Here is a 27,878-nt window from a genome sequence, read left to right as displayed (position 1 = left end):
CCGATTCAGTAGATTGATCTTTGATTGACGGTCCATTCGGTCTCTCTCGATTCTCGATTATTGCTTTTGTCTTTTCTTTCCTTCCTTCTTCTTGTTTGTTTTCTTACCCTTTAAGTTACCAGGAAGGAACAATCAACAGCTGAGACTTGACCCGCAACGTCTCTTTCCCTGTCAATTGTCCGTGGTCTAACTGGACAATTCTTTCAACCTCACCGTATCTTCTTTACACCACTTTACTATACTATATTTTGACAGACACTTTCTCAAGTACCAACATCATCATTCCTTTCAACCATTGAGCCACACTCAAAGTCGTCCGTCTTTGTCGTTTTCGGCCACACGCTGAAGCTTGGCGCTTCCGTAGCCCCTGAAAGACGCCAATCCCAATCCTGTGGGGGAAGGGATCCTTGGGGCCTGTTCGTCTCGATTGATTGATTGTCGATTCCGAGCGTCCCTAGACTACCTACCTACCTTGGCCGCTTTCATTTCTCAACCCCGTCCCCGTGTGGCGCCCATATGAGACAGGCGGCTGGTGCTGTTCCAGTTCCATCTCCCTCCAGCATCATCTCGGTTTCGCATTTTTTGTTTTTTCCTTCTTGATCATGAGCATCAGTCTGGGACGCAATGCGCCGTTGTCCCCGATCTCTATAGGCGGTAGCGATTTCTCTGTTTCCAAGTACCAACCCGACGACGGCCCCTATCCCAACGGTCGCTCTAATCTTGCATCGCCCCCGAATTCGGGCGGCTCCAACAGCGCCATGAGCATCAACGGTTTCCCAAACGCTCCTCTCAACGGCCCAGGCCCGGGCCCGGGTCCTGGCCAAGGTCCTGGACCAGGTCCTAGAAGCAATGGAGGACCATCGCCACCTGCTTCCATTGCGCGGTCAAGTAACGGTACTCAACTCTACGCTCGCAGCGAAGGCCGCAACAGTGTCCGCGGCGACCTTGACGAGGCCGTCCTCAGCGAGCACTATGTCGCCCTGCGCACATTCCTCAACACCCGCGATCCCAATCACAAGCAGCAGCCGAACAAAGCTCGCGACAAGCTTTTGCGCCTTTCCTCAGTTCAATTTTATGAGCTCAGTACCGATGTTTTTGACGAATTGATCCGAAGACAGTCCGCCGCCAGGGCGCCTCCGAATGCTCCAAATGGTCCTCCCACATTTCTGATGCCCGAGAAGAACTTCCACCCCAAGCGAAACCAGGCTCGCCAAAGACTATCTTCCCTTGGCCCTCCGCGATTCCGAGACCTGGCCGCCGATGTTTACCACGAACTCGAACGCAGATTCCCTCGCTTCGTTGGAGCCGACCTTGCTCGTACAGGAAGTCCCATGTCAATGAGAGGACCCGGCACACCGATCAATGGTAGCTTCCCCCCAAGAGCCCAAAGCCGCATGAGGAGGCCTTCCGATGCGCCGTCTATGAGAGGTCCTGGACCACAAGATCCTTACGGAATGCCAGCATCCCCAAGTGGACAGAATGGCGATTACGGACGTCCTACTCCAAAACAGCTCAACCAGAACAACACAATTGTTCCGAACAAAAGTATCATGCTCGAAGAAGATGACGAAGGCGAAGGCGAAGGATACTCAGAACATGACCCGAATCGCGAGAGCAAGAGGAGCGCTGGTACCGGCATTATGTCAGAGGTAAATACTGGTTTATTGATTGTACACAACAATATGCTAACAGGACATAGACCGACAGGAAAGCCCTAGAGGATTCCCAAAATCAGGTACGGGAATTACAAGAGAAACTAGAGAGTATGGAAGAGGCTTGGAAAAAGGAGAAGGATGAAATGAATAGCGCACTGGACCAGGAACGCTCACAAGCTGCCACAATCAACCAAGAAAAGCAAGAATGGAGTGATCTCCGACTCAATCTTGAGAACAAGCTGGCTGAGGCGCAAAACCTTAACGACTCGATGAAGCAAGAATTGCAGCGCGTACGCGACGATCACGAGGATGAGATACAAAGGCTCAGAGATGATATGACAGTAGCACAACAGTCCGAGAGAAGTGTTGGGCCTGGCGCATCAGACTCTGAACTCCAACGAGAAAATGATGAACTTAGACAGGAACTTCGGGAACAACAGCAGGTCACAGAGGAAGTCAGGAAAGAGGCCCAAGAGTTCTTGCTCGAGATGCGCGAGCTTTCTCAGCAGAGTGGTACGACACACGAACGACATGCAGAACTTGAGAAGAAGATTGAGAGGCTCGAGCGTGAGGTTCACGAATGGAAGGACCGCTACGCTGGTGTCAAGACGCAACTGCGACACATGCGCGCAACCTCTGCTGGTCCCGGGATTGAGCACGATGCGGCCAAGCACGTCCGTGAGCAGGGATTCGTTGATGAGCGTGGCATGGTCAAAGATGTTCACGTCACCAAGTTCCAAATTGCCATTGATGAGCTTCTGCAGAAAGCTCGAACTGAGGATCCTCAAAAGGTGGTGGATGCTATGAAGCTCGTTGTTGTCAGCGTGCGCCGCATCACCAAGGATATCGAGGTGCCCCAGACCGACGACGAGGAGTTTATCCAACAGCAGACCAAGTTGAGGTCCAAGGTATCGTCAACCGCAAACAACTTCATCACAGCTTCCAAGAACTTTGCTTCCAGCGCTGGAATGTCTCCTGTTTCTCTGCTGGATACCGCGGCGTCGCATTTGGCCGCTGCTATCGTTGACCTGCTCCGTCTGGTCAAGATTCGATCAACCCCTGCTGAGGAGTTGGACGATGAAGATGGAACCATGACACCTGCGGACTCCAGTGCTCTTTTCTCACCCGTAGCTACCGAACATCCTGCGAACATGCAGAACACGCTTCCACCTCCAGCCCCATTCCAGGGCTTGAGTGGTATGCGAGGCAGCATTGACTCATCAGCGTATAGCCCGCTGGGTTCGCCTCGCCAGTCCGCTGAGCCATATTCGCACCAAAGGTCCATGTCCAAGGCCAGCGCGGTACCAATCGGCCTCGGGCAACCCAACGCGAACACTCAACCCAACGGACGAGCACCGCAGCTGGATCCCCGAGCCGCCGAAGATCTCAAGGTCAGTTATCTTCAGACATGACGATGTCAGTCCAATACTGACATTTTCATCCAGCTCTTCCTTGAGGAACAGAACTCCATTCTATCGGCCGAGATCCAGAGACTTGTAAACACCGTCCGCGGAGAAGCCAACATGCGCCAAATTTCTGAAGATATCGGTTCCATCAATGCCATTGTGAGCGACATCATTGCAGAATCACAAGCATGCGGCCTCGGCGAATCGGCCAACCAGTTGGCTGAATGTAGAGCACGCCTACTCGAGTCTGCCGACCAGGGTCAAGACATGGCGAACATTGGTATGGACACAAACTCGCACGAATGGCGCATGTGGGTGCAGACACTACCACCTATTGCATTCGGTCTGGCACGCGAGACCAAGGAACTTGTTCAACAAGCAGACGACATGGCCAGACCCGGACGACCTGATGACTTTTCGTAAACACTTCATTTCTGAAACTCCGGACATTTTAAACTTTTCAACCCGGAATACGCTTTATACCCCTTCTTGCCAGTTTTGACACTGGATGAGCTTTTTGCTATCCTAACGTTTTGTCTTGGATTGGTTGATAATACCGGGATTGCGTTGAACGCACCTCGACGATTAAGCGGGTTGAAGAAAAGAAAGGGACATACAGTTGGGTAATGTTGCACATGGGAATGCATGGGATTGGCGTTGGGAATGCTCTTGATAACGCATGGAGGCACACAAGGCCTAGAATTTAGTATATAAGTGCGCCGGACATGATGGAGGATTCAATAAGGCTTTGGCATTGACTGAAGCAGGTTAGAAGGGACGTCCTCAGTTCTGAAAAGACAACACTACACGATGGACAATGATAATAGAGATAGACGAGAAATGGAATGTTATCAACTGTCTATGTTTACAATTGGTTTCTTGTTGAGCTTCAGTTATCGAATACAGGCGACAACTATTTCTGCTTTCTATTTACGAGACATTAATCTCATGTCTTCTGATTTATTCGTGTCTCAGATCAAGAGTCGTCCCTGCGGATCTAAGCTTAACCCCACTGGTATTCCCAGCATAGGCGTCATACATGTGAGATATAGACCAACCCATCACAATCCCAACACACACATTCCAATTTAAACTATCCAGCCTAATAACGTTGACTTGCCTAAAACAATGGCTGACAGCCCCCATGAGTTTCGCAGGAGAATTCTTCTCCTCGTCACAACAGGTGGCTTCACTCATGCAGGTACTGTAAATTCCCCCACACAAGATCGTCAAAGCTAACACTTTGTAGCTCCGGTTCTTGAAATAGGCGCTGTTCTTGCTTCTCGTGGCCATGAGATCCAATTTGCTACTTGTGCTGGCCAAGAAGAGTGGACGGTGAATTATCCTTTTATAAAAACTACGCATATTGTCGGTCCGGCTGCTACGGAAGATGATTTGGATGTGCACTATGAGAGTATGCGGCTCTGGCGTCATGAGCATGGTTTTGCGCCGATGATGAAGTCCAAGTACTTCTTTGACAATTTCTGGACAGAAACTTACAAGAGTCTGCGGGCTCTATGTTTGGATCCTTCGACGAAGCCGGACTTTATCGTTGCGGACTTTTTTGCTGATAGTGCAGCGAGGGATATGCTTAAACAGTTCAACATCCAGCTCGCGAGCGTATGGCCGCAGATGCCGTACGCCATGGCACCTGTGAGTTATCATCCAGGCCAGCCTGGGTTTCAGGCTGATGGGGCGTTGACTTCCGAGCATGCTTCTTTGACGTCGAGGTTTTGGAACGAGTTTGTGGTGTTTGCGGCATTGCCGACGATTATACCTTGGCTGTTATGGACGAAAAAGATGCGTGTTGATGCAGGCGTCAACTATAGCCATTCCCTTATGCCGAAGCCTGATTATCTTGTTCTGGTCAATTCGTTCTGGGGACTTGAGGCGCCGAAGGAATTGCCGCCTCTTATGACGCCTGTTGGACCTATTCTCAGCGACGAGTATCCTCCACTGGATGATGATCTGGCTGAGTTCCTGGACAGACATGATAAGACGATATATGCGTGCTTGGGCACACACGTTAACCTTCCGGGAGAAGAGTTGACAAAGTATCTTCTCGGATTTATACAGGCGTTGGATGCTGGATCTATCAACGGTGTTATCTGGGCTGTTCCTCGGAAACCTCGCGCCAATTTCGACACCTCCAAGTCTTATCCTCTTAGTGATGGCTCGACTATTAGTGTGGAGGATCTTCTCAACGACGCCCATCCGCACTTTCGTCTTCCTGTGTGGGCGCCCCAAAGAGCTGTTCTAGACCACCCCAACACTGTTCTCTTTCTTACCCATGGCGGCGGGTCAAGTGCCAACGAGACACTCTTTCACGGCACACCCGTCCTGGCGATAGGGTACTTCTTCGACCAACTCTGCAATAGCGCCCGTCTCGCAGCATCAGGCGTTGGCACCTCCCTCGATAAATCCTACCTAACACCCTCCTCCATCGCCTCAGCTATAGAAAGCATTACCACCGACGCAGACGAATCTTTCGCTGCTAACGTCCGTCGCATGAAGCGTATAGCAAACCTCAACTCCAAACGAAAGCACCTCGCAGCCGATCTTATCGAAGAAGTTATGATAGACCAAGAGCTTCGCTTTCGTGATGGCGTTGAGTTACGGCCTATGCATCTTCAGACAGCGGATATGCGCATGCCAATATGGAAGGCGAGGAATTGGGATATGCTGTTTATCAGTCTGACGGGCCTTGTAGCTGGCGGTGTGGCTAGTTGGTGGTTTGTTAGAGGTGGATGGAGGAAGGTGCCCCTTATATTGGCAAGATCCGTGAGGTTGGGTAGAGGGTTTGCGAGAGAGCTCTTTGAAAGTCGAAGGTCGTGATGATCTCAAGCATGGATATTGGGATGTATTATAACGCCAAGCCTTGTGGCTGGTATGTAAAGCAAGCGCTTCTCTCTTCTCGATTTACTACAGCATAGATAGATGGAAAACTCCAGATCAATCGTAGATATTTTAGTCTCATGTGCTGAGAGTAACTGCAATCCACTAAAAGCTGGAAACAACGGAGAGTGACTCTCAAGCCATGATGAGTCGACCTGATACTCCATTGTTCGTACAATGTAGTCGCTGATGACATGAGGCTCGCTCACCTCGACATCACCGCGACACTCCCCATTTCCGCAACCACATCCGAACAAAAACACTATAAAAATAGATAGGCGTAGATTACTACTCCAAATATCAATTTAATCAAGAAAAGCGCCTCTTAAAATCACTTTTCGCGCATAAAGCCCCCTTCCTAGATCCGTCACCTCCTGGCACTGACAACTAACCGTCACCCACCAAAATCCACGCAGAGAGCTTCTCAATCACTGCCAACCCCTTCCAAGGCTGATGCTCCAGCCATCTCCTTTTATAGTCAAAGGAGTATATCTCCTGCATCATAGTGTGGGGAGAGCGTCAACTTGAACCTGACATCTCCAACCCTCCTTACTCTTCCTCCTTTCCTCAACGCATCGTGATTTACCGTGTTACTCTTCCATCGCGTGTTGAACCGCTCAAAAAGAGTTAATACAGAATCTAACACTTTGATTATCCTCCCTTTTTCGAATACTGCGTGCACTTTGAGTCGCTTTCACTTTCACTCTCACCTACCCCTCACTCCTCCTACTTAATCACATCTCTACAACTATTCGAAGCCTCACTTGTTTACTCATGTCATGCATACTCGCTCACATGCTCTTACTCCTGTGAAAGCTTCAAACATGAAACCTATTTCCGAAAATGTAAGTCACACACTATATCCCCTCCCCTCTCACAAGATTCTCCAACTTACTAAACTCAATAGTCGCTGCCATACACGCTGCCATACACTGAGAGCGACAATTCGGGCCGAGATGCGCGTTATGGCCGTAACACCACCGCCTCTACCATTTCCTGTCACTCGAATCCTTTTGACAAGTCTGTGATCGAAGATGGCGTTCAATTACGCGACTTCTCTTCTCCCACTCCGACCAAGTCTCGTGGTAAAAGCCCCGATCCAAACAGATTCGTCACAGAACATCTTTCCCGTCCCAGAGCCATTACTGGCACTGGACTCGCAATTTCCCAGTCCAACAATTTGTCTGGCGAAGATCAAGCCACTTCAGAGTGGGAAACCGTTGCCGGAGATGACGCCCCTGAAGCCTACCCAGTAGTTTCAACTAAGGCGATGAGACGTCAGGGAAACTTTTTTGTTTACAAACCGCAGAATGAAAGTCTCAAGACTGATCGCAACGTCTGGGCACCACAAACAGAGGACTTTGAGCGGGTTTCACATTCTGGCCCGTCCGTGCGAGTGCAGCCGAGACCATCTCCCCGTTTGCAATCGTTCCACTCGTCGTCCAGCTTTTATAGTGACTTTGGCAAGCATGGCGAATCAGGCCATGGAAAAGACACAAACATCTACGGGAAGTCTCTCGCTCCTTGCGATCCCGGATACTACCCAACGGATGATCGCGTTCACAAAGCACCCAAGAGGTACTCACTTACCTCGTCAGACAGTCAAGAAGACCCCTTCAAGTATGACGGAGATCCGTACTCGGGATTTCTACGTCCATCGGCCGAAAGAGAAGTCAGTGATGCGCTGCACAAAGCCGGGTTAGCCGTCTCTTCAAAAGAGACCATCCCACGACCCCCAGAGGGAAGCATTGGAAATGCTTCGCACAGAGGCGCCCCTGTTGCTTCCTTCTACCATGCTGGCGCTATTCGTTCGACCTAGAATGTCGATGAAGAGGTCAAAGTTCCGGTTCACCGTGAGGCAGACAAAAACACTCGTCGTGTTCCTGTCCGTAATAGACGACTGACCGGCGAAATTGCTACTCTTGTCAAGGACCGACCTGTCACCGGTACCGAGGGCGATTGGCAAACTGTCACTAGCGAACAAGCTCTCAACTCCATGCAGCAGGAATTTCACGACAGCATCGCAAAAGGAACCGGGAGCAGTCTGGCCGATGTATCTGACGTGACGGAGCGTGGCCCAACCCTTCGCTCATACAGCTCGAAGGACAGAATTATCCGTCATCCATACGGCGATAATCCTTATGACTCGTACCATGTCCGTCGCGACAAAGGAACTGATCTCTCGATTTCTGTTCCGCGATATGGCGGTAGTCCAGGAACATTCAGCAACACGACTCGCAAGTTTGTCCAACCCATGTCCAGGTTGCCAGAGTCAGCTGCTCGACTCTCCAACATCTTTCGCAGAGACCAAAATCAGCAGCCACCCGAGGGTCAAGGTATCCTTCTCTCCGACCTGACCCCACGAAGAGCCAGTTATCAGAGCCTCGACTCTGATGCACTTCCTCCTACAAGCGGCGAAACCGCTGATTCATACTTGCCCGATGGACAAAAGTTCTTCAGTTGGAACCGAATTCGTCGAAACCTAGGGCGAGAGCCTCCCAAGACCCCCTTGACCATTCTTGATCAGCCACTATACAGACGTGGTATCCAAGAGTCCGCCGACTCGAACCGATCGAAGCATGTTCCCCATGACAATTTCCTCAAAGAGCTCCCCTCCCTACCATTCCCTCTAGTCAGTCTTCCTGAGGCTCAAATGTTGCAGCAGTTCAAGCGACAAAGAGGCGAAGAAGATCACACTGAGAGTGCAGGCAACTTTGCCGCCCGGAGCAGATCGAACACTATCAGCACTGCTCCATCGCCTGGTCCTCCTGCGACTCCATCACCTCCAAAGAGAAACCTCTGGCCCTTGTCTCCCGAAGATGACATCGCACGGCCTGAGCCGACTCACCAGCCACATGGATTGCGTCAGATGTTCCGTCGTCGTGATTGTAAGTGAAGAGGTGGCTGCGACAGATCAAATACTGACAGGCTCATAGCAAGCGAGAGGATTTCTGAGATGCTTGTTTCATCCTCTGCGATCCTCGATACTCCTCCCTCGACAAAGCCCAATTCCAGCACTCATCGAGCATGGTATCGAGGACTGAGGCCGAGCTTCTCAACTCCTCGTACGGAGCTGACCCCATCTCGTGGATTCTCTTCAAGCACAAGGACTCGTCGAACTAGCAGATTCCAACCCGACTTGGAAATTCTCGACGGAAGTCCCTTTACGCAGGCAGAGTCTCGCCTTATCGAAGAGGCTCGTGAGAACATGTTCTATCACCGTCAGCGCACAGACATGGTAGCTCAACGGGGAAAGAGACTTTTCATCTGGATCATGATACTGACTTTCTTCTTCCCTTTCATCGGTCCAGTCGTACTATACGGCAAGCTCAACTCCACCATCTCGTGGTACACCCATGGAGAGATCAATTGCCTCACTAAGGATCAGCGTGGAATCCTTAAGCAGCAACTTGTTGTCGAGGCCGTTGTTTACACTGCTCTCATCATCGCACTTTCTGTCCACTATTCGATCCACAATTAGACTAATCCAGCTCTCAGGCGCAGGTGGTATTTTGGGGAGGTTTCTGTGAAACCAAATTGTCAGTCAGAACATTTTGCGTGACATGAAGACATATATCGAGATGGTCGGGCACTGTTACTTGGGCTAATCGCAGAAAAGACGGCCTTTCTTGTCTTAACTTGCTTTTCTCGGGGCGATCTATACCTTTTCATAGTAGCCAAGCGGCGAGGATACACCACAGAGGCCAAGTGATCCATTGAGGCAGGCATCTTAGTCAATAGACTTGCTATCACTAAGGGCCAAAGGACTTCCGTATTAATATGATTGAGAATATGCTGTATTGATAAGTCTGTGGTATAACGAAAAGGCCTGGGTTGGGTTCATGTATATTAGCTAGATTGAATCTCCATCATCAATGCATCATGCTGGTCTTCCATGAGTTACCGTGAGGTCGCCGCAGTGTGTGTTTTTGCGGTACCTGATAATACTATCCAATGGTCCCATATAGTGGAAGAAGAGCCCAGAAGATCGATGTCCTGCTTCAGGCCGTTAAGCTATAGATGATTGGCAAGGTGGTTATACATTTGGTGATATTGAAAAAGAACTCAGAAGTCCCAAAGATAAAAGGAGGTTATTTAATTTACATTTACCAAAGCCCTCATATAATTGGCTAAGCCCTGTGTACCTGTCTGCTATATTGACAAGGCGGCCGTACCCAGTGACAGGACATTTGCAGTGTGAAGACAGAGCGGTTATTTTGAGATCGGTTCAATTAATACATTAATTTACCTGCCGTTCCTGCAAGTCAGAATAAAAGTTTTATGGATAAAATAAAACGACTTTTCTGTACACTACTAGCTTTCATGAAAATGAGAATATCTATGAATGGGCTGCTTTGTTGTACCGCTTGCTTAGCTTCTTATTCTTTCTGCAAAACCTTTTCCGAACTTTATTTTAAGGAAAGAAAACTAGTATTAAAGTATAAAATAGCTACAGCAGTTATTTACGTATAGTATTAAGTAGGACCCCCTTTAGTATAATACTCTCCCTCTATTAACTATTTGCTTGTAAGCTCTTAGATAGTAGGCTCTACTGTAGGAGCAGATTAGTCCAGTAGTATATCTAGCTTGTTCCTATGACTGTAGTCGTTAATAATACTTCTATTAAATGCCGAAGGTCTAGTATAGGCAGAACCAGGATGAAACCCACCTATCATCACAACCGCATTCCGCCCAACGATGATGATGGGAGTAGATGGTAGTTGGCGATATGGCCTGAAAATGGTCTCTAGTCACAACTGCATTCCGCCTAACGACGATGGGAGTAGATGGTAGTTACAATTCCGCCTAATGACGATGGGAGTAGATGGTAGTTATAGTTACAACTGTATTCTGCCTAACGATAATAGGAGTAGATAGTAGTTATAGCTATAACTGTATTCTACCTAATTACGATAGGAGTAGATAGTAGTTATAGTTATAACTGTATTCTGCCTAACTATAATAGAAGTAGATAGTAGTTAGTAATATAGCCTGTAGATAGTAGTTATAACTATAGTCTACCTAACTATAATAGGAGTAGATAGTAGTTATAGTTACAACTGCATTTTACCTAACTATAATAGAAGTAGATAGTAGTTATAGTTATAACTGCATTTTGCCTAACTATAATAGAAGTAGATAGTAGTTAGCGATATAGCCTGTAGATGGTAGTTACAACTGCATTCCGCCTAACCACGATGGGAGTAGATGGTAGTTGGCGATATGGCCCGAAGATGGTTTCTAGCCCCACGACTCCAGCCCCTTCCCCAACAAGGTGGTAGTTGGCGATATGGCCCGAAGATGGTTTCTAGTCACACGACTCCAGCCCCTTCTCCAACAAGATAATAGTTAGCAATATGGCGGTGGCAAAGGTAGCATAGTCCTTGCTTTGCTTTCTCAAGCGCAGGTAAAACCTGATCTGGCGACTGGGTAAGTTCACCATTAAACTTTTGATATTAGGGTAACCCATTGATGTTCGGTCGTAATCTTTCCTTCTCATTTACCTGATGGCAAAGGTAGCATAGTCCTTGCTTTGCTTTCTTAAGTGCAGGTAAAACCTGATGTGGTGACTGGGTAAGTTTGCCATTGAACTTTTGATCTTAAGGTAATCCATTGATGTTCGGTCGTAATCTTTAAGACATGAAAGAACAAGAAGGGTAAAAAAGAAAAAAAAAAGAAGCAATGGCTATGAAACGTATCATGAGCGTGTAGTTGAAGTGTCATCGAACTAGGGGTCACCTGTTCGCCAGACAGTTAAGCGTACGTGATCGTGCAGAGGTTTCATTAAACCCAATAGTTAGACTGCTGGGTCATTGCTATGTGCGCCTATTCAGGTGACAATCATCAACATTATTTCCATTTAAGTAGGTATGTTGAGGGCGGAAGGTGCCTGGGTCCCAGGAGTCTTTAGGTAGGAGCGAGGGAAATGGAAATGGGCCAGCAGTGGAGCGAAGATTAACATCGGAAATGCTGTGCAAGGCACAAGAGCCTTCCATCCCTTCCATCCCTTCCTTCCCCCTACAATCACCCTGACCGACAACCCATTACAGCAAGTCAGTCGACCTCTGATACCTACCTATGGCGCCGCGCTGAAGATCTTCTAGATGACCAACCACACCCTCTTGAAAAAGGGGACAAGATCCTCGTTGAGAAGCCTCTCTTTATAGCTGCCAACTACACCCTCTTCGATGGCCACCAATCACACTCTTTTCGATGGCTTCGCCAACTTGAGCAAGCCGGCGCGATGTCGCCTACAGCCTCCACGCAAACAGTAACTTAAAGAGGATCAAGGCCAAGACAGCGAGGCCGGGCGATAAGAAAAGAAGTCTACATCAAACGATGAACCAGAAAGCTCCACGTGATTCCTAGGACAGCAAGGCCGGGACAGCGAGGCAAGTCTACACCAAACGATGAACCAGGAAGCTTCGCGATTCCTGGGACAGCGAGGCCGTAAACTTAATCAACTGGACCTGGTTAGGTTCGGTAGCGCTCTCATACTCTTCGGCATCATCTGGCTCTTGGTCGGACAGCGAGGCCGGTGCCGCGAAATCCAGTTCAATGTCCTTGCCTCCGTGGGAATGGGCGCACCTATGATTACACATGGCAACGACGAATGTGCCAGAATCTTGTATAAAGCGGAGAAAAATATAAGCAGTACTGGTGGCTGTATGTGTATGTAGTAAATAGCTTAGTGGAGGTTTTGTGACAAATAAAATACCCTACTTATCAATACAGCAGATTCTTAATCATATTAACACGGAAGTCCTTTGGCCCTTGGTGATAGTAAGTCTATTGACTAAGATACCCGCCTTAACGGACCACTTGGCCTCTGTAGTGTATTATTAAGGATAGTTGAGAGCAGCTTACATTTGACAATCAAGATACTTGGAAGCTTAAACTTGAGTACTATCGTGGACTTACGGCATGTATTGGTAGTGTTGTGGTCTCGGACATCAACCGGTCGTTCCTTGCTGCTTATTGATACCTTATCCAGTAGCAATATTAAGCAAGATTTGCTTTCTTATTAGGGAAGGGGCTGGAGTTATGTAATTAGAAACTATCTTTAGGCTGTATTACTAACTTAAGTAAGATTTACTTTCTTATTAGAAAAAGAGCTAGAGTTATATACCTAGAAACTATCTAGGCTATATTATTAACTACTATCTTATTAAGGAAGGGGCTAGAGTTATATACCTTAAAAACTATCTTTAGGCTATATCGCCAACTATATACTATTGAGCAAGACTTGCTTTCTTGTTGGGGAAGGGGCTGGAGTCGTGTGACTAGAAACCATCTTCGGGCCATATCGCCAACTATATACCATCGAGCAACGCAGCCAAAGGCCGCTAGCTTAACCAGACCGAGGTCGTCTTGTACGACCGGATAGGGCTGCCGTAATAGCCCCTTGAAATCCTAGTCTGGGAGGGTCTTCTTAAGGTCGTTAGCTTCTGCCTGCAGTTGCTTGAGCTTGTTGATGTCGTTGCAATTCCGAAGGGCCGGTTTGATCTTCTCGTACGACAGGTTAACTGTGAGGTTGATGTATAGAGAGGTGGTTGTTAGGCCTCTTTGTACGATAGCCGACATTGTGGGCAAGCTGTGACAGTTAGTAATGTGCAGCGAAGGGAACCGGGGTTAATTGACTGACTCTTGGTACGTTGGATGATGAAGTCTTGACTGACTGACTAACTGAAGAGCAGCTTGTTGTGTTGGGTTAATTGAAGGTTGAAGATGGAAGAAGGAAGAAGTTACCTTGTGTATAGCTTAGCAGCTGTTAATATGTGTTTACTGTTATTAGAGTTTAGTGGCTGATACGATATGTATATGATATGTATACCTGACTTATTGAGATTTGACTTTACTGGAAGAGGTTGCTATTGATTATAACATTGAAGATGGATTTAACCTGGGACTTATAGTTTAAAGAGGATAACGAATACCATCGAGCAAGACTTGCTTTCTTGTTGGGGAAGGGGCTGGAGTTGTGTAACTAGAAACCATCTTCTAGAAACCATCTTCAGGCTATATCGCCAACTACCATCTTGTTGGGGAAGGGGCTGGAGTCGTGTGACTAGAAGGACGCTTGTAAGTTATACGCAATTGCTTTCTGAAATACAGTAACTGGGCTAATCTGCGCTCAAGAAAGCAAAGCAAGGACTCTGCTACCTCTGCCATCGGGTAAATGAGAAGGACGATTGTAAGTTGTGCGCGATTGCTTCCCGAAACACGGTGACTGGACTGGTCCCAAACGACCCGTGTAAGATATTTGTGTTGATGCTCCGCAATTGGGGATTCTGTCAGACTGACTGATAGTGCTGGAAGTAAACAATAGAATTGGACTGAACCTTAGGCTCTTAAGTACCTACCTAGGTTCACAGCGGTGATGCCTTTATTGCAGTCCAGCCAGAGCCATTTAACCTTATCCCATCGAGGGACTGGAGCCTACCGCGGGTAAATTCTGTAAGATCAAGCAAGACCGTCTGTTTTGGTCATCAAATGTAGCGCAACCGAATAGACATGATATGAACATGCACTTTATGTAAATTTAGTCTAGCTAGGTCTAAGACTCTTTAGACAATAAACACCATAAACCAGAAGAGATGAACATATCTTTTGAGCATTTAGTCCAGCCAGCTCTAAGACTCTGTCTTGGGCGCCCTAAGCTTTAGACCTGGTACTGGGTTACCTTTCACATTACATCACAGACAAGACAGAGCGAATATTGAGTGGTAAAATAGCATCATTCCTTTTCTGCAATCTACCATATCTATGCTTAAATTCACAGGGCCCTTTGTCCACCCCATGTAGACTCTGGCCAACGAATCTACAATCACCATTGGACCTTTTTCCTTTTCCCATCGGCTTTCATTTTACTAGTCATAGCCGCCCGCGTCCGGGAGCGGCATACCCATGAAACATGCAGAACTTTTCATATGCCTTGGTCATCGTCCTTGTCCAATTATACCGTTAATGACAAAGAAAACTCCACCTCGGCCAGTCGTAAACCCCAATCGCCCCTCGCGAGGCGTCGAGGGTGCTTGGTTCTTAAGCTCCAATATCAGTTACTCCAGGATATCAACACACCACTGCAATCTCTAACAGCGTTGTGCATTTATCGGGAGGACATGGCCTTGGTGACAAGACGCTTGAGGGCAAGCTCCTGCTTCTTGAGGTCCTCGGCGGTGCTGTCGCTGATCTCGAGAACGGACATAGCCTCGCTGAGGGTGTTCTCGATCTTCTCCTTCTGGCCACGCTTGAGCTTAAGAGAGAGAGTGGGGTCGGAGACGATCTCCTCAACACGGCCCATGTAGGACTCGAGCTGCTGCTTAGCCTCGAACTTCTTCTGGAAAGCATCATCGTTGCTCTTGAACTCCTCAGCGTCGTTGACCATCTTCTCAATCTCGTCGCTGGTGAGCTTTCCGACGGAGTTGGAGATGGTGATGTTGGCGCTGCGGCCGGAGGTCTTCTCAGTGGCGGTGACCTTGAGGATACCGTTGACGTCGACCTCGAAGACACACTCGAGGACGGCCTCACCAGCGCGCATGGGAGGGATGGGAGCGAGGGTGAATTCACCGAGAGAGGTGTTGTCCTCACAGTTGACACGCTCACCCTGGAAGACGGGGAACTGAACGGTCTGCTGGTTGTCGGCAACAGTGGTGAAGGTTCGCTTCTTGAGGGTAGGGCAGGTGGTACCACGGGGAACAACGGGGGCGAAGATGTTACCCTCCATGGCGACACCGAGAGACAGAGGAACGACATCGAGGAGGAGGAGGTCGGAGGTCTCAGCAGAGGTGGCCTTTCCGGAGAGGATACCGGCCTGGACGGCGGCACCGTAAGCAACAGCCTCATCGGGGTTGATGCTCTTCTCGAGCTTCTTGCCGTCGAAGAACTCGGACAGAAGCTTCTGGATCTTGGGGATACGGGTAGAACCACCGACGAGGACGATCTCGTCAACGGCCTTCTTCTCAATAGCGGCGTCCTTGAGAACCTGGGCAACGGGCTCAATGGTGCCGGAGAAAGCCTTGGCGTTCAAGTCCTCGAAACGGGCACGGGTGATGGACATGGTGAAGTCCTCGCCATCAAAGAGAGAATCGATCTCAATGGTGGCCTGAGCACCGCTGGAGAGAGTACGCTTGGCACGCTCACAAGCAGTTCGGAGACGTCGGAGGGCACGGGCATCGCCGGAAAGATCCTTCTGTTAGGGGTGTTAGCCTAAGTTTTCATAACAACACCATAAGAGATGATAGTTTAGGGTAAAGTTTACCTTGGTCTTTCGTCCGAACTCCTTCTTGCAGTGGTCGAGGAGGTTAGTATCGAAGTCTTGTCCTCCCAAATGGGTGCTAAAGTTCTGAGTTAGCAATTGTGTATCAGAAGGGAAACGTAAACTTACTCTCCGGCAGTAGCCTTGACAGTGAAGACACCACCCTGGATGTTAAGGAGAGAGACATCGAAAGTACCACCACCGAGATCGTAGATGAGGACGTTGCGCTCCTTCTCGGACTTACCGGCACCAAGACCGTAGGCAATGGCGGCGGCGGTAGGCTCGTTGATGATACGGAGGACGTTGAGACCGGCAATGGAACCGGCGTCCTTGGTGGCCTGACGCTGGTTGTCGTTGAAGTAGGCGGGGACAGTGATGACGGCCTTCTCGACCTTCTTGCCAAGCTTGACCTCGGCAATCTCCTTCATCTATTTGGAGGGGTCAGTAAAAATTGCTAGTGCGGGGTTGAGTTTTGTGTGCGTACCTTGACGAGGACCATGGAGGAAATCTCCTGGGCAGAGAACTGCTTGTTCTCACCGAGGTACTCGACCTCGATCTTGGGGCTGCCGTTGTCATCGACAATCTTGAAGGGCCAAGACTCGATGTCCTTCTTGACGGTAGGGTCATCGAAACGACGACCAATCAGACGCCTGTGGGGGATCTCAGTCAGAAATTGTTCGTGGAGAGTCGGAGGAGCGAAAGAACTCACTTGGCATCGAAGACAGTGTTGCGGGGGTTCATGGCAGCATTGTTCTTGGCGGCCTCACCGATCAGACGCTCCTTCTCAGTGAAAGAAACGAAAGAAGGGGTGGTGAAAGAACCCTGCTCGTTGGCGATGATCTCGACATTGCTACCCTCGTAGATAGCAACACAGGAGTAGGTGGTACCTGAAGAGATGAATGTTAGCGGTTGTTTGATGAATAAAGCTGTGTTTGTTGTCTTTGGAGGTGATTCTCTTGATTGCCAATGCCTTCATTTTGAGGGCATCATGAAGTAAGACCAGCGCCCGACGGCGCACACAATAGAAACATCTCAAAGACAACGACAGATAGAATATCAAGAGTAATAGACTTACCCAGATCAATGCCAATGGCACCGTCGTAAACTTCGTCCGCCATTTTGTCTTGTCTGAAAGGTTTGTGGTGGAAAGGGAAGAAGGATGAAGAGGAGAGAAGAAGAACGTGGGGTTTCAAGAAAGGAAATTCTCCCACATCGATTTTGAGCGGGCGTTAAAAGAATAATAAATTTTGGAGGGACCTGTGAACTTTTTCTGCGGGGCGGGGCAGTGGTCTGTAGGGATCCCCTCCACTAAACCTATCAGGGTAAAGTCCCTCGCCTGAGTTTTTTTTCATGCTCCATCTTGAATTTTTTTCATTTTTCTGTCTGAGTCTCTTGGGCAACCAGATCAGATCGCACTTTTGATAGAGTGTTTTTAAAATGGGACGAGGTAATTCTAGACCGGAGATATTACGGAATAGGTTATTATAGACTTAAAGCAGTTATTATTTTCGTTCCATTGTAAAGTATAGCCTCTATATTTCGAGGATATCATGAATTTGTGTGGGCAAAACACACTGTACTGTAAACCTTGAACCTCATCAGTCAAAGATTTTCCCTCTCGCCTCAGCAAATCATTACCCAGTATCTTGTACCAGTGGCAAGGATTTAGCCGCCTCTAGAAGCAAAATTTCTTCCGAGCCCGCATGCCTGAGGATGACAAGCCTGGCCTGCTGCAGTCCAGCCCAACCCAACCCAGCTACAGTTCCCGTGGTCATGTCGGACCCAATAACTTTTGACGGTCATCCCGATAACAGTTTTTTTGCCGCTTTCGGATCTCCGGCGGAGAATTCTGTTGATACTGTACTATGTAGATTTGTAGTACGGCCACTTACTCGCTTGCAACCACCACCTCTCCGGCAAGTGAGTTTCTGACTCGCTATTGGCGAATGACGGCTCTTGATGGCCTTCTGGAAACTCATAGATGATTGTTGTATCTCGGAATTACCCTGAAGCCGTATTGGTACGGATAGCCTTTCGGCATTGATGATTACAGTTGTTGATGCTGTGGAACTTGACAGATGCGCTTCAGAATAGACTAGCATGCCTTGACCATGGAGTTACTGATATCGACCGGGGACACATGAATTACAAGAACGGGGACTTATAGTATGATGAATGAGTTGCTAAATAGGTAGCATACGATTGGTCTACCCATCAACATACTATCGTGATCCACTTCACTATAAATTCAACCACCTCACTTGTACTTGGGCTTCACGTCAAGAGCCTCAGCCTCTGCAGCCACTGAACCAGCAATCGTCTCCTTCAACGATGCTCCCTTAGCCTCCCATCCCAAGTACTTTCTCCCCCTCTCAGCTTCACTCTTGGAGTTAATTCCCCATGCTATGCCCGCCTTGTATCCCCTATCGATCACTTCCTCCATAGTGACATGCTTGGTCTTGAACTCGGGGATATATCCCTGACGATGAGCTTCCTCTGCGATCCAAGTGGCTACATAATACCACTGGTGTTCTCCCGTGGTGACGAAGTAATATCCTTTCTTACCCCAAACTTCAGAATCGTCTTCATTCTTGGACGGAGCTTGGGATGCGTCGACGGCGTTGGCGATGAGCTGTGCAAGGTCTTGAACGTGGACATTATCCCATTTCGCCTTTCCAGCTCCAACGATTGGGGTGTATCCGAGGTCGAGAGTTGCGCGAACTATTTCTGAGATTGCGAAGCTGTCCTTGTGGATTAAACCTCTGCCAGGCCCGTAAATGACGGGAGGTGACACCATAAGGTATTTGACGGCGGGCGAGTCAATACTCTGGAGGATGTTTTCCACATCTTTGTGGACGGCTTCATCAGGTAGGTCAAGTATGCGCTGAATATCTGTGATATCGTTGTACTTTTGATCAGGAAGAGGCGGTTCTCCGTAGCGCTTGTTTCTGAGATCATACCAGGTTAAGATACCTGCGCCTGAGAGATGGATGTAGTATCCTGGGTTCTCGGCCGTGTGGCTAGAGGCAAGACCCGCTGCGATCGCTTTGGCTGCTCCAGGTGCGTCTGCTGAATCTGCCGTATCTGTGAATCATGTAAGTTGCCATTTTCAATAGTTTGGTTTGGCGTTTAAACATACGAACGACAACATCAGCTTCAGAAGCTGCTTTCTCAATCACATCAACGCTATCAAGATCGCCATAGACAAACTTGACATCGGTAAACTTTTCTGCTATAGGTTTGGCACGTTCTTCATTGCGAACGTAAAGTGTATAGTCATAATCTGGGTGAGCCTCATATATGATGTCGAATGCAGTGCCGCCAACATAACCTAGCAAATGTCAGTTTGCACACAATCGCTTGCTTCTGCAAAGAGTTTCCTACCGGTTGTTCCAGTGCTGTATATTTGTTAGTTTCCCTTACAATCACAAAGCACGACGGTATGTGGTTGGCTTACATGAAGATTCTTGGTGCCATTTTGAAGTGTGAGTATAAATTTGTTAACTTGTTTCAAACAGCTGATGCCGCAATTTATTTGAGGTTGTTGGAAACTTTCTTATAGAGACTCTGAAGCGCCTTTATATAGACATATTCGATATACTCTCTGTTCATTATTGGTGTTTCTAAGCAATGAGATCAGTATAACTGTGCCACCTCCAATCAGATTCAACCATGCGAGGACATGCACGGCCGACGGAAATTCCTGACATACATAAACCAGGCAAATATTTCTACAGGCACGACAGATCTGACCTCATAGCTCCTGTCGCCATACAAGCTTAGCAAGTATACTGGAAATTTTTTCATCTCCTGTTTCCAATTCGAGAATGAACGATGGCAACTGTGCACCAAACTGGTCTAACATGCATACTCGTTACAAATCTGCCACTCAGAAATTATGAATGTTTATTGACTACGTCAATGTCTACCATGTCTTATGAGATCACCAAGAGTTTCTAGAATAAGTTCGGAGAATTCACCTATCAGTCAAGTATTCGTTTGCCACATGCTTACCCTATGCCTCAATTGTGATCAGCATGAACTACGGTTTTGTATTGCAGCGGAAGGGTTGCTCTTTAATAAACAGTATAACAGGTTTTAGTCAGCTGAAATATGCGCTTCCCCTCTGAAAAACTGTTTGCATGTGTGAGTTTATTGTTGGCCAGTGTGCTCAATGATACCTCTAACAAAGACAAACATGTTATACACAGGCTGTATGCTCGTAATGGGCCCCGAAAACAAGTAGAAAATCCCAAAATCGAATGTAAGTAAATCTCCAATATGAAAATAGTGACTTTTTGCGTATAGTGCATTGTTGTGATTTGTTGATTGACTGAGGCCATTCGCGATTGTTTGCACAACCACAACATCCAATTGTTTTGGCGGTGATGTACCGCTTGAGCCAATTTGGCCAACCACATCAAACCAAACCGTTATCAGAACAAATAAACCATCTTATCGTCTTTTCATTGAGTTTGAGCCACTTACATCCCATCGAATGAGACAACACAATCGGCAACTCAAGCTTGGCCATCGTCGTAACTACTGAGCGGGGTATATGATAACCTCCCCTGCACTATTCGCAGTGGTCAAGCTCAAACAACCAAACAAAGCGAATACAACCAATTGAAACAGTGCAAACAAAGACATTGTGGATTTCTTTACGGTACTTCCCAGGAAGTTGCGACTGTCCCCTTACTTTATAAAGGCCGGCTTCCCCAGGTTATTGTGAAAGTTGTTTCTCCATCTTCATTCTCATTCTCATTCTCAACGGTTAACGAAACTACACATCTTCTCTTCTCATCGAAAAGCAAGTCAATATGCCTGACAGCTACAACGTCAAGAGCTCTGGCACCAACAGCCAGGTATGACTAAACTCACTTTATATGATTCACTACTAACACGAATCCAGGGCAACCACTACTGCTCTCGGGACTATGGTTCCAGCGCCTCCAACTCAAACTCCTACCACTACTCCAACACGTAAGTTCCGAATCTTAGAGTGAAGTATACAGGTGGTTGACCTTGTTCAGGGATGGTTCTTACTACTACTCCAACCCCAATGGAAGCACCTACCACAACAATGGACAGGGCAGCTCAACCTACACCGCACCCAACGGTAACTCTTACTCTTCCGACTCCAAGAAGTAAGCGTGGTGAATTGGGATCACTGGTGTTGTAAGGAAGGGCTAGGGAAATGTTGAGTTGAAGATCCATGAGATGCTATGAGAGTTTGGTGCCGAGAGTCTATTGGCTCTGGACCTACTCAAGTACACGTCCCAGAAGGATCGATTCATATCAGGGGAACGTCAGGTAGTTCTCAGAGTTCAGAGCAGGAATAGTAAGATGATTGTGAAGATAGTCAATCGACTATGAGTTGAGAAAATCAGATTGAGTGCCATGCCTGCTAGTGACAAATGCAATGTGATTCTCTTTGCGCTATCTGTCAGCAAGACTGGGTTACGATATTGTGGTATGTATTAAGCATTAGGGTGTTCTTATTAAAGAATGCTGTGGCCGATAGAGTGTCTCCGAATGTTTCCATCTAGGACTAGCAGTCCTCACATATACACACCCATACAGTTGCCTATTGTTCACTTCAAAGTGAATGTTTGACCAGATGTTTTATGGTGACGATAAAAAGACTGGAGTCAAACAAGAAGGTACAGATGGTGCTCTTAGTATAGAGGCTATATCATGGCGTAAGTTGGACAACCACTTGCGAGTAAAACCCAGCTGGCACGTAGTAAATGGCTCATGTTTCTCCAATCTGGAGCTATGGATTGTCAGGTAGGACAAGCTCTTCTTTTGATGATATCATGATCTCCCAAGCTTTTTAGGCATAAAGGACCTCGTCCATTCCACGATGTCTCCCAACTTCCTATCAAGGCATCAGTATATACTACTTCCTCACCGGTCCATCATCTCCTTACACTCCCTTGGGCAATCTTGCCTTTGGCACATCAACGAACTGTTCATCTCACTGGACAAGAAAGTACCGACGAAGAACACAAGACCTCTCTTACCACGACATAAGGGCTGGTAAGATCTCTGAACTTCCCGTCTAACGTTTATCACTGGGTATTAATCTCTTAAGGCATTATAATTATATATAACTTCCCCCTCACCACAACGCCCCCGTCTGAACCGCCCAGCTCAGGGTCGCCGAAAATCTCTGGACCTGCGAAGTGAGCTCAGGAGATATTCTGCTTCCACCACGTCGTCGGCGTTGAAAAAGACAGCCTTCTGAGGCTATAATCACCATGAACGCTACCGGATATATCTCTTGATAATTCAGCTCAAGAGAAATGACCACCAAATCTGCTCTCCGCTCATAGTGCCTCGAGAACACGCAACATATATAGGGTTATCTTAGTGGCCGAGTATGATTCATCTCACGACTACACTGGACCATCATATTATGAGGATCCCACCGATGAGATGCAGGACATTGTGCCCATCTTTCGATCTTCGCATGAGTATGTGGCAGGCAACAAACTCTGCGCACGTAAGTAGTTTCCTCTGAACGTTGCGTATGCAATAACTAATTACGATGTAAGGGTCGGCGGAATTCCCGACTCTCGTTACTGCGACTTCAGATACCAACAGATGGAAATTGTCTCAAGCCAGATTCCATCGTGAACGTTATCAGACCTGCCTTCGTCATTATCACTGGATCATACGTCTTTCTGTCAATATGGCTACTTATCGCGCTGAACATATCATCAAGGTTCAATTATGGTATAATATATTATCAGACTATTTCGGCTACAAAGGAGACCAGATTTCGCTCAAGTAAGCCTCCTCTGACTGGCGCTTGAATTCGTGCTGACTATAAACTTAGGATTCGCTTCATGTACAACGGCGCATCTCAAGCTCTCAAGATGTCGGACTATTCGGACGAAGGAGGTCTACAAGAGTAAGACACAAAATTGATTGGTAATCTCAAAGATGTCAAGATAATGACCTAGATGCTACTGGTAGTGAACAATAAATACATAAGAAACACAAATATCATACATATGCCTCCCATAAAGTGCCACAAACCCTCCATCTCTATGTAGCCCAAACCAGAGAAGTGCTTTTCCACCTAAAAAGGTCAACTTTCACAACTCCAACTCCCCAAGAATGTACTTCTTCTACAGTCCACATGCGTTGTTGTCAAAGCGGAGATATCTACAAAAGCAGTCATCATATGCCACAACCCGTCAAGTCACGCCACGTCAAGGTACGGACCGCATGGGAAGCGGAAGCACAAAGCCAACGGCAATTAATCCAAGCGAAATGCCAAATACCTATCACAAGCCATAAAAGCATAGACGGAGACTTTTCTTTTTTTGAGTCATGCGGGTGTTACCTACGGGCCATTGTATTACCCTTATATCACAACGGGTAATAAGTTGTACTTGTCGAAATAGGTTTAGTCGTCCGAATAGGAATATGCTTGACGCTTGTTCTAGCCAAGACTAGAGGTAAGTCAACTTAAACTTCAATTTTGAGGCCCATCCTAGCAACAACATCAGGTAGGTCACATGATGAGTGACGTCTGCATGCGAAGCTGTCGCCCACTTCCTTCAACTCCACCAACAGCGACAGGGCCAGGACCAGGGGTAACCCAGCCAGGACTGGACTTGTCAGTAAGATCAAGACAAAAAAGAAGACGCCTTCAAATATTGAAAAGAAACGGAAACAGTTAGCCTTTTAACTCACCGACTCATTGACGACTCAGTCTACAGTACAGTAGTCTATCGACACTAAGTCAACTTGGACAAAAGAGGGTACGTGCGGTTCTGGGCGCTTAATCTTAACAACATGACAGGCCAGTCCAGTTCAGTCCAGACCAGCAGCTTCAACTCTGCCTTGACTCTTTTTTCTTTTTCCTTTCTTTTTAATACTGCCATATCAAAAGAAATGTCTTCTATTGGATCAATCTCGGCAGACTTCTAAGGCAGTGCTATAATGCATATTGTTGGTAGCAACTATAGTGACCTAAGTGGAAACTTGACTTACACGGAACCTCTATGACTCCTAACCGAGACAATCATATTTCGTCTCGTCCCGTGCATTGACTAAGATCGCCTCTAGCAAACGCCCACGAGGCGTTTTCCTCTTGATCTTCCTCCACAGTATCCGTAAATGAGGCTGTAGAAACAAAGACGACAGTGAAACAGTTGCGTCTTCGATGCGTTGGTTGTGGCTTTCGGTAGGGCCATCCTCATGGCCGTGATTGATTTGGCCGTGGCGTAGCGTGGCGTAGGCGGTCGCAGATAAGGCCATAAGGATGAGTGGAGACTAAGCTAGACTATCTAACTAGGTAACTTAACTTGAACCAACTTCAACTAAGATCGAGAAGGATCAAAGCCCCAGATCAGAGCAGAGCAGAGCAATTCGAAAGTAATGGAACGTAGGGATATGGTACGAGTAACAATAATAACATCAATAGTACCCAGTGCTCATCATTTGTCCACCAAGTAAAAGAAAAGGTTAACACAATAAGCGAGACAACCCCAGTCCCTTGAAATCTCGCCTATATCCACCACAGCATGGGATCCCCGTCAGTCACTACATATACCCCTGCACTTACACCCCATCCCATGCTTATTCAACAAAGACATTTCTTAAAGAATCCTTCCATCAATTCGTGCCCAATATGTGATTCAAGAAATAAAGTGAAATTGAAATTGAAAACTATCAATGAGAGTAGATAGATAGAATGTAGAAGAAACATGAATGGCCCTGAAACCCTCCACCAAAAACCTCGGAAATGACTGACTGCATCATCCTCTCGTCTGTGCTGTTCTGGGAGTTCAAGTTTGTCGCCAAACAACTCCATGGATACAACGGTCCATCTAGGGATTCAAGTATGAGTCCAGAAAGAAGTAAGAAATCCCCCACAATGTCGTGTTCTGCCCCGGTTGTCCTGACTAGTCGCTTGCAGATCTAGTAGTCTGCTCATAGCTTCTCTCCCTTCCTTCGAGGGTAGCGTGGATCACTATCAATGGTCATTGATTAGTTCTCTGTACCTCAAAGGCTCGCTATAAAGGGAAACCCAAATACCAACCTACTAAGAAGCCCGAGGAGGGTTGCGGCAGCTAGGGAGGTTGCAGTATCCTTCCCAAGTTGTAGTGCCCTGATCCGTGACACTTCCACAAGAGCAGCTACTGCCGGGCTTGGGGGAGTAATCGACCTTTTGGCAGCCGCACTTGCTCCACTTCTGGGTAGTCTTCCACTGACACATGGTTGCTGGTGGTTTGGAGTTTGAGTGGTGAGATATGTGTTGAGATGACCGTTGGTGACTCCAAGTGTGTTGATACTGGAGCAAGCTTCAATATATAAGAGACCTTCTGCTTTGTGCGAGGATGGTCTGATTGAAAATTGAAGTTACTCTCAACAGATGACGGATAGTTCACAGCCGTGATCCGACAGGTTTGTAAGAGTGTTGGGTTGCACGAGTGCCGACGGATGTGTTTTTGTGTATCTTTTGGCAAAAATAGGCTGGCTGCCGTGATAGACTTTCTCAAGTTCGACACCGAGAAGATCTATTGGAAGTTTGGGGTTTTGAGAGATTTGAGTGTAAAGAAACTCTTGGGTTGTTGTTGTTGTATGGATGGTTCAGGTGATAGCTGTGGAATGAATCGCTGCTGAGTCTGAGCTGTGATAATCGAAATGAAGCCAGATGTCCTTGGACTTTATATAGCTGGTGAAACCGTCCCGAGGCTTTGGAAACGAGTATGGTAGAACAAGGCAGTTTGCTGTCCATGACACTACGTGATGTGCACAGGTGTCTTGGAGATCCCACAATGTCAAAGTCGAAATAACCCTCACAATGATAGCAAGGAAAATCGATTGTTGGTCCTGTTTGCACTTCCCCGGTGTTGAAGACCAGGAGCTGGGTTGCTTAGATAGGTAGGATGGTTGGTTGACTACCTAGTCAGTTGGCCCTGGCCTGGCCAGGGGGTGAGGCTTGGAGGGGGGTGTGGGTTGGTGCTGGCTGTTAGGCACTCACTCCTCTCCTCTCTCTAACTTCTCGGCCCTTGCTCTCAGGTCCCCGCAAACAACTGCAAAATCCAGACGAGGGGATTTCTGGAAAAGGAGACAATCAAGTTGTTCAAGTGAGATATAACTTCCGAGCCCCAAATCAGGTAGTAGTTTGTGTGCCGCAACACCACGCTCTGTAGGCGGGCTGGCCCAAGGGTCGACTTACGTCAAGCTACATCAGTCCACAAAGGGGATTTGAACAAGACCAACCGCATTGGGGGTCGCTCACTCGACGTTTGGCAGCTCTAATTTCTTCAAACTTGTTGCATCATGACAGTCGAAGGAGAGAGCTCTGGGAGCTCTGAGAACTATCCTGAATTTCGAGTTCACACCCACAACAAAAACCATGGGATCTAATCCAGTAGAATTTGGACAGCCTCACGGTTGAGATATTTTGTCTCATCTGAAGAAAGAAGTGATATCTTCCCTACTCGGAATTTTTCTTACAGCCGGAGGTGTGCGAACTTTGCTAGGTTCAATGGGGCCCTTTGTATGATGGGGCATCGTGCACCCACACTTCACAGATGTGTTCTTTTGCATTGAGGGGTGACCACCATCATGCGTCTTTCAATTTGTCGTCAACGTTGTGGCCGCATCCTGAAGGACCAGTTGTTTCGATCTCTTTATGTACTTGTTGGTTATCAGCCTGCTTCGCCGAAGACTAACTACCGTTCATGAGCATAATAGCCGCATCATATGGAAGCTGGATGTACTTTTTTGTGATATATCTGTGTAAAGCTCACAGCGTGCTTTGGAATTGATAGTGGGTTATTATTTATCAGCTCAGTGCTTGAGGCGTGGGCGACCAGTAGCTGATATCAACCAAATCCCTGTATTCATAATCGAAACCATGCGGCAAAGATCGTAATCTTCCTTGCTAGTACACGGATTGATCATCATCATGAACGGCAAGCTCGCCATTAGTCCCGCTGAAAGATCCTTAGGCCCAACGTCTGCTCTTGCACGAGCAACACGTTGGAGGAATTTGCCGAAGTTGTCTTATTTGCAGCTGCCACATGGACGTGACAGGTATTTTTCTCAACCCACCATCTTTTCAATGCCTCTCCCGCTGTCGAATTCCATCCAATCCGTTTAACCAACAACAACGGCACGGGTTTTATGGCTTGTGTCATGACGCCACAGAATTTGCCCTTCTGATTGATGAATGCGGGCCCTCATATCCCCATGCACTGCTAGGATCATCATGAGGAGATAGGATTCTTGTCCCAGTTTAGTATTATGGGTCCGCAAATACTAATAGAAATGTTTCGACAAAGTTGTATGTTGAAAAAAGGCAAGAGACCAAACTTCAGGCTCAGATCGAATAGCTGATCAGAGACTTGCTATCCCAGTGCAGGAGCAATTATTGCTGACGGGGTTTTCTTCAGCCCCGAAAGGGTCACATCCCAGCTTGATTCCCGGCACATCTGGAGGAAATTTTCTTCTTAGAAGTGTCTGTTGGTAGGGTTTCTGCCATCATCCCTTGTTCCTTGGCCAAGCTAAGACGCGAGAGGCGTTGGAGGCGTTAAACGCCTTGTGGACCCAGCGGATGTTGCACATGATCCGCGAAGAAGACGATTAATCCCCTTGTAGATTAGATAGTCCACAGAATGTAGGGTCGTTCTG

The 27,878-nt window shown here is 47.4% G+C and overlaps 7 protein-coding genes across 7 annotated transcripts; 5 read left to right on the top strand and 2 right to left on the bottom strand.

Annotated features, from left to right (window-relative positions):
• The first annotated feature begins 396 nt into the window (after positions 1-396).
• On the top strand, positions 397-3,664 carry B0J16DRAFT_16335 (uncharacterized protein). Its single transcript, XM_046122251.1, has 3 exons — positions 397-1,649; positions 1,700-3,046; positions 3,101-3,664. The coding sequence occupies exons 1-3, from the start codon at positions 603-605 to the stop codon at positions 3,482-3,484; spliced, it is 2,778 nt and encodes a 925-aa protein (XP_045988893.1). The 5' UTR covers positions 397-602; the 3' UTR covers positions 3,485-3,664.
• Positions 3,665-4,156: 492 nt separating this feature from the next.
• Positions 4,157-6,012, top strand: B0J16DRAFT_278412 (uncharacterized protein). The gene is made up of 2 exons (XM_046123837.1): positions 4,157-4,262; positions 4,311-6,012. Exons 1-2 carry the CDS (start codon positions 4,190-4,192, stop codon positions 5,894-5,896), a joined length of 1,659 nt encoding a protein of 552 aa, XP_045988892.1. The 5' UTR covers positions 4,157-4,189; the 3' UTR covers positions 5,897-6,012.
• Positions 6,013-6,735: 723 nt separating this feature from the next.
• On the top strand, positions 6,736-9,577 carry B0J16DRAFT_278408 (uncharacterized protein; the record flags this gene model as incomplete). The annotated part of the gene is made up of 4 exons (XM_046123836.1): positions 6,736-6,801; positions 6,864-7,628; positions 7,776-8,844; positions 8,893-9,577. 4 exons carry the CDS (start codon positions 6,736-6,738, stop codon positions 9,435-9,437), a joined length of 2,445 nt encoding a protein of 814 aa, XP_045988891.1. The 3' UTR covers positions 9,438-9,577.
• A 5,098-nt stretch (positions 9,578-14,675) lies between these two features.
• On the bottom strand, positions 14,676-17,435 carry B0J16DRAFT_327786 (heat shock protein 70 family). Its single transcript, XM_046126145.1, has 6 exons — positions 17,290-17,435; positions 16,924-17,101; positions 16,699-16,864; positions 16,344-16,642; positions 16,218-16,293; positions 14,676-16,148 (listed from the first exon to the last, which is right to left on the bottom strand). The coding sequence occupies exons 1-6, from the start codon at positions 17,330-17,332 to the stop codon at positions 15,066-15,068; spliced, it is 1,845 nt and encodes a 614-aa protein (XP_045988890.1). The 5' UTR covers positions 17,333-17,435; the 3' UTR covers positions 14,676-15,065.
• A 1,036-nt stretch (positions 17,436-18,471) lies between these two features.
• B0J16DRAFT_408893 (uncharacterized protein) lies at positions 18,472-19,691 on the bottom strand (the record flags this gene model as incomplete). The annotated part of the gene is made up of 4 exons (XM_046133057.1): positions 18,472-19,298; positions 19,354-19,545; positions 19,599-19,612; positions 19,672-19,691. The coding sequence occupies 4 exons, from the start codon at positions 19,689-19,691 to the stop codon at positions 18,472-18,474; spliced, it is 1,053 nt and encodes a 350-aa protein (XP_045988889.1).
• An 886-nt stretch (positions 19,692-20,577) lies between these two features.
• B0J16DRAFT_327783 (uncharacterized protein) lies at positions 20,578-21,594 on the top strand. The gene is made up of 3 exons (XM_046126144.1): positions 20,578-21,079; positions 21,127-21,197; positions 21,248-21,594. The coding sequence occupies exons 1-3, from the start codon at positions 21,035-21,037 to the stop codon at positions 21,363-21,365; spliced, it is 234 nt and encodes a 77-aa protein (XP_045988888.1). The 5' UTR covers positions 20,578-21,034; the 3' UTR covers positions 21,366-21,594.
• Positions 21,595-22,032: 438 nt separating this feature from the next.
• On the top strand, positions 22,033-23,137 carry B0J16DRAFT_391025 (uncharacterized protein; the record flags this gene model as incomplete). Its single annotated transcript, XM_046131912.1, has 4 exons — positions 22,033-22,256; positions 22,580-22,722; positions 22,775-23,009; positions 23,059-23,137. Exons 1-4 carry the CDS (start codon positions 22,081-22,083, stop codon positions 23,135-23,137), a joined length of 633 nt encoding a protein of 210 aa, XP_045988887.1. The 5' UTR covers positions 22,033-22,080.
• Positions 23,138-27,878: the final 4,741 nt, after the last annotated feature.

This window comes from Fusarium flagelliforme (genome assembly GCF_020744385.1).
Source record: "Fusarium flagelliforme strain FIESC 12 MPI-CAGE-AA-0113 chromosome Unknown B0J16scaffold_1, whole genome shotgun sequence".
NCBI classification, from domain to species: domain Eukaryota; kingdom Fungi; phylum Ascomycota; class Sordariomycetes; order Hypocreales; family Nectriaceae; genus Fusarium; species Fusarium flagelliforme.
Note: the sequence above shows the minus strand (reverse complement) of the source record. Positions and strands in the feature narration are given on the sequence as shown.

Excerpts from the sequence above, each read along its gene's own strand:
- B0J16DRAFT_16335 (XM_046122251.1), top strand. The coding sequence starts at position 603 with ATGAGCATCAGTCTGGGACGCAATGCGCCGTTGTCCCCGATCTCTATA. Across the intron at positions 1,650-1,699 it reads GTACCGGCATTATGTCAGAG|ACCGACAGGAAAGCCCTAGA; the intron begins GTAAATACTGGT and ends AACAGGACATAG. Across the intron at positions 3,047-3,100 it reads GAGCCGCCGAAGATCTCAAG|CTCTTCCTTGAGGAACAGAA; the intron begins GTCAGTTATCTT and ends ATTTTCATCCAG.
- B0J16DRAFT_278412 (XM_046123837.1), top strand. The coding sequence starts at position 4,190 with ATGGCTGACAGCCCCCATGAGTTTCGCAGGAGAATTCTTCTCCTCGTC. Across the intron at positions 4,263-4,310 it reads AGGTGGCTTCACTCATGCAG|CTCCGGTTCTTGAAATAGGC; the intron begins GTACTGTAAATT and ends AACACTTTGTAG.
- B0J16DRAFT_327786 (XM_046126145.1), bottom strand. The coding sequence starts at position 17,332 with ATGGCGGACGAAGTTTACGACGGTGCCATTGGCATTGATCTGG. Across the intron at positions 17,102-17,289 it reads TGCCATTGGCATTGATCTGG|GTACCACCTACTCCTGTGTT; the intron begins GTAAGTCTATTA and ends TCATCTCTTCAG. Across the intron at positions 16,643-16,698 it reads CCTCCATGGTCCTCGTCAAG|ATGAAGGAGATTGCCGAGGT; the intron begins GTACGCACACAA and ends CCCTCCAAATAG.
- B0J16DRAFT_327783 (XM_046126144.1), top strand. The coding sequence starts at position 21,035 with ATGCCTGACAGCTACAACGTCAAGAGCTCTGGCACCAACAGCCAG. Across the intron at positions 21,080-21,126 it reads GCTCTGGCACCAACAGCCAG|GGCAACCACTACTGCTCTCG; the intron begins GTATGACTAAAC and ends ACACGAATCCAG. Across the intron at positions 21,198-21,247 it reads TCCTACCACTACTCCAACAC|GGATGGTTCTTACTACTACT; the intron begins GTAAGTTCCGAA and ends GACCTTGTTCAG.